Raw genomic sequence first — 2817 nt, forward strand, 5'->3', positions numbered from 1 at the left:
GGGATAACTAGGTGGAGTAGCCATAGAAGATGTCGATTTAGGGTTTTTTTTGTGGTGAAAGAGATCTAGAGTTTGGAAATGAACTAATAAATAGTGTAGTTTAGGGTTTTTGGCCTTCTGGGAAAAGACCAACAAGGACTTTGCACGAAATCAACGACTAAGATTACGAAATTGAGGGAGATAAGATTGTTGGTCCAATATAAAGTTTAGGATCTAATGGGTGCCCTAATCAGTAATATACTAGCCCATTACCCATAGAAACTTCAAGAAACTGCTAAGATTACGAAATTAGCCTTTTTGCCTACTTTTTTTCTCATAAGAAATCAATTCTCACGTTCTGAAGTCATATCAAACAAGAGAAAATCCACTTTCTCGCGAAAACGACTTTCTCAACCCTATTTTCTCACGTATCAAACAGACCCTTAGACACAATTGTTGCTTATTTTTTATTTTTTTTTGAAAGAGTCCATATAAATAACAAACAGTGATACAATGAGTTCAATACAATAGTTACCTAGCAAGACAGGAACTACATTGTAACTAAATTAACATCTGAAGGACTAAACTAGAATACTACAATAATTAATGGGGCAGAATTGAAGCAGCCAGTGCATGTGCTTCCACGTTATGAATGCGATTGCACCACTTGACCTCCATCTGACGCTCACTAATAATTGATCTGAGACCGTTGATTTTATGGCTCAATCTCCACGGTAGAACAGGATCAACGGCTGTGATATAATCCACCAAAACCCTAGCATCTCCTTCCAATATAAAAGCATTGCTTTGGATCTCAAATGTTAGGGTTAATCCAACCTCCAAGCTCCTAACTTCGCTGTCTAGAGGAGGTACCGGCGTTATTACTCGAGCAATCGAACCTACCACCTCACCCTCTGAATTTTTGGCTATGACCGCACATGAAGCATGCATATCACGATATGCACCATCGAAATTTATCTTAATCACTCCTGGAGGGGGAGGGATCCAATTGGTTTCCTGCACATATGAGTTATAATAAGTAGGTTGAGATAGATCAATAATATACCTGATAGCATCCTTCGTTGCCCACCAAACACGAATCAGATCTGGTTGTCTATGCCGAAAATGAGCTTCGTTTCTGGCTTTCCACCATTCCCACCATAGGTAAGTCACTTTGTACCATTCTTTGTTCCCTATCTCTTTCTTAAGTAATATATTTTCTAGACATTTGATGGGGTTATCATTTATATGTTGAAGGTTATCAATCTCAGCAAGTTTTGTGAGTTCCTGGTATCGAGGGCAGGAACCAAATAAATGGTTCATATTTTCATCTTCTCCTGTGTTACATATGAGGCATTCCATCTCAATGGTCGGTATTCTAATACCTATATTCCCCAACGTCGGTAAGCCCCTATGAACCATTTTGAAGGAGTTGAAGGAGATGTCCTTCGACCAAGGTGACAATGCGAACAATTTGTCGGATAGGACAATTGATGTGGAAGATCATCAAATCCGATTGATTTAGGGATCGTAGAGTTGTAGCTAGAGACCAACTACGATCGTCGAATTACGAAGTAATTCGCGGCTAACTTCGATCGGATCCTACAACGGGTTACACATAAGAGTGACAAATTGATCTAGGATATGACTAGTGGGAGTGAGATATAATCATGGGAGTGTCCCATAAACATATCTCATAGGCCTAAAAAGGAATTAGGCAAAGATAGTACAAAAAGGCCAAAAACAGGGTTTTTGGGCCTTAGCCGATTCGGGCACTTCTAGGGCTCGGATTGGGCTGATTTTTGGAGGGACGTTTCCTTATGTTATTAACATTAAATATGCCAATTTTGGCTGGGTTTGGACGTCATCTCCTTAGGGAATTGAGAAAATACCAATAGTTGCTATTTTCGACTATTTCCTAAATCTTATTCTAAAGGGTGTTTTGGGAAACCTAAAAGGAGGTGGATTCTTATTAGGGTTCTATATAAAAACTCTTAGGGCAGAGAATAAGGAGTGGAATTTCTCTCTAAGCTTTCTTACTCTACCACATCAAGTAGAGAGGAGAAAGTGAGCTAATTCCCATTACTATCTATCTAGTCAAAGAAGAAGGTGTTCTTCTATCCAACCACCATTGGTGTGCTAGCTATACAACAAGGTGGGAGATCAAATTGATTGCTCGTGTCCCAAGTAGAGGAGCTACACTTGAAGCTCTTGGTCTTCTTCAATCAATTCAACTAGTTCGAGGGAAAAGCGATTAAGGTAATCTACTATCTCCATTAGATTAATTACTAGTTTTGCATGTGATCCTGGGGATACTAGTGTAGACATTAGATGTCTTATTTCCGCTATAAACACTAGTATAAGGGTATAAATCCTTCCAGTGGCGTCAGAGCCTCTTGCAATGAACTAGTTTTTGCTAAGAATCGAACTAGTTCATATTAGATATGATTGATAGTTTGATAAATTAAGTTTATAAAAGTATTTTAAAAGTGTTTTAAAATTATTTAAACTCACAATTTGATATTATTGAATGGGACTCAATGAATTTCAAATTGAGAATCAAATTGATGATTAAAAGTCTTTTAAAAGTCTCAATTTGATTGAATTTCAAACTAATCCATGCTTGATTAAATTGATAGTTATGTTTAAAAAGATTTTAAACATAAAATTTGATTAATTTTGAATTGGATTCAAAGATTTTAAAAATTGATTTCAAAATTGTTCTTTGGAAAAATTCAAAAACCTAGATTTTGATCCAAAATTGGTTTGATTAAGAGTTGTTTTTAAGTTTTGGAAACTTTTGAAAAACAAAATTTGGAATTTAGAAGTGTTCTAAAA

At 36.5% G+C, this 2817-nt stretch overlaps 1 protein-coding gene across 1 annotated transcript; it reads right to left on the reverse strand.

Moving 5' to 3' along the window:
• Positions 1–582: 582 nt before the first annotated feature.
• On the reverse strand, positions 583–1401 carry LOC147567257 (uncharacterized). The gene has a single exon (XM_086657387.1). The coding sequence runs from the start codon at positions 1399–1401 to the stop codon at positions 583–585; it is 819 nt and encodes a 272-aa protein (XP_086513513.1).
• Between the last annotated feature and the right edge of the window lie 1416 nt (positions 1402–2817).

Source organism: Eschscholzia californica, unplaced genomic scaffold (genome assembly GCF_041429995.1).
Source record: "Eschscholzia californica isolate CP2 unplaced genomic scaffold, dmEscCali1.0.p SCAF_1, whole genome shotgun sequence".
Classification (NCBI taxonomy): domain Eukaryota; kingdom Viridiplantae; phylum Streptophyta; class Magnoliopsida; order Ranunculales; family Papaveraceae; genus Eschscholzia; species Eschscholzia californica.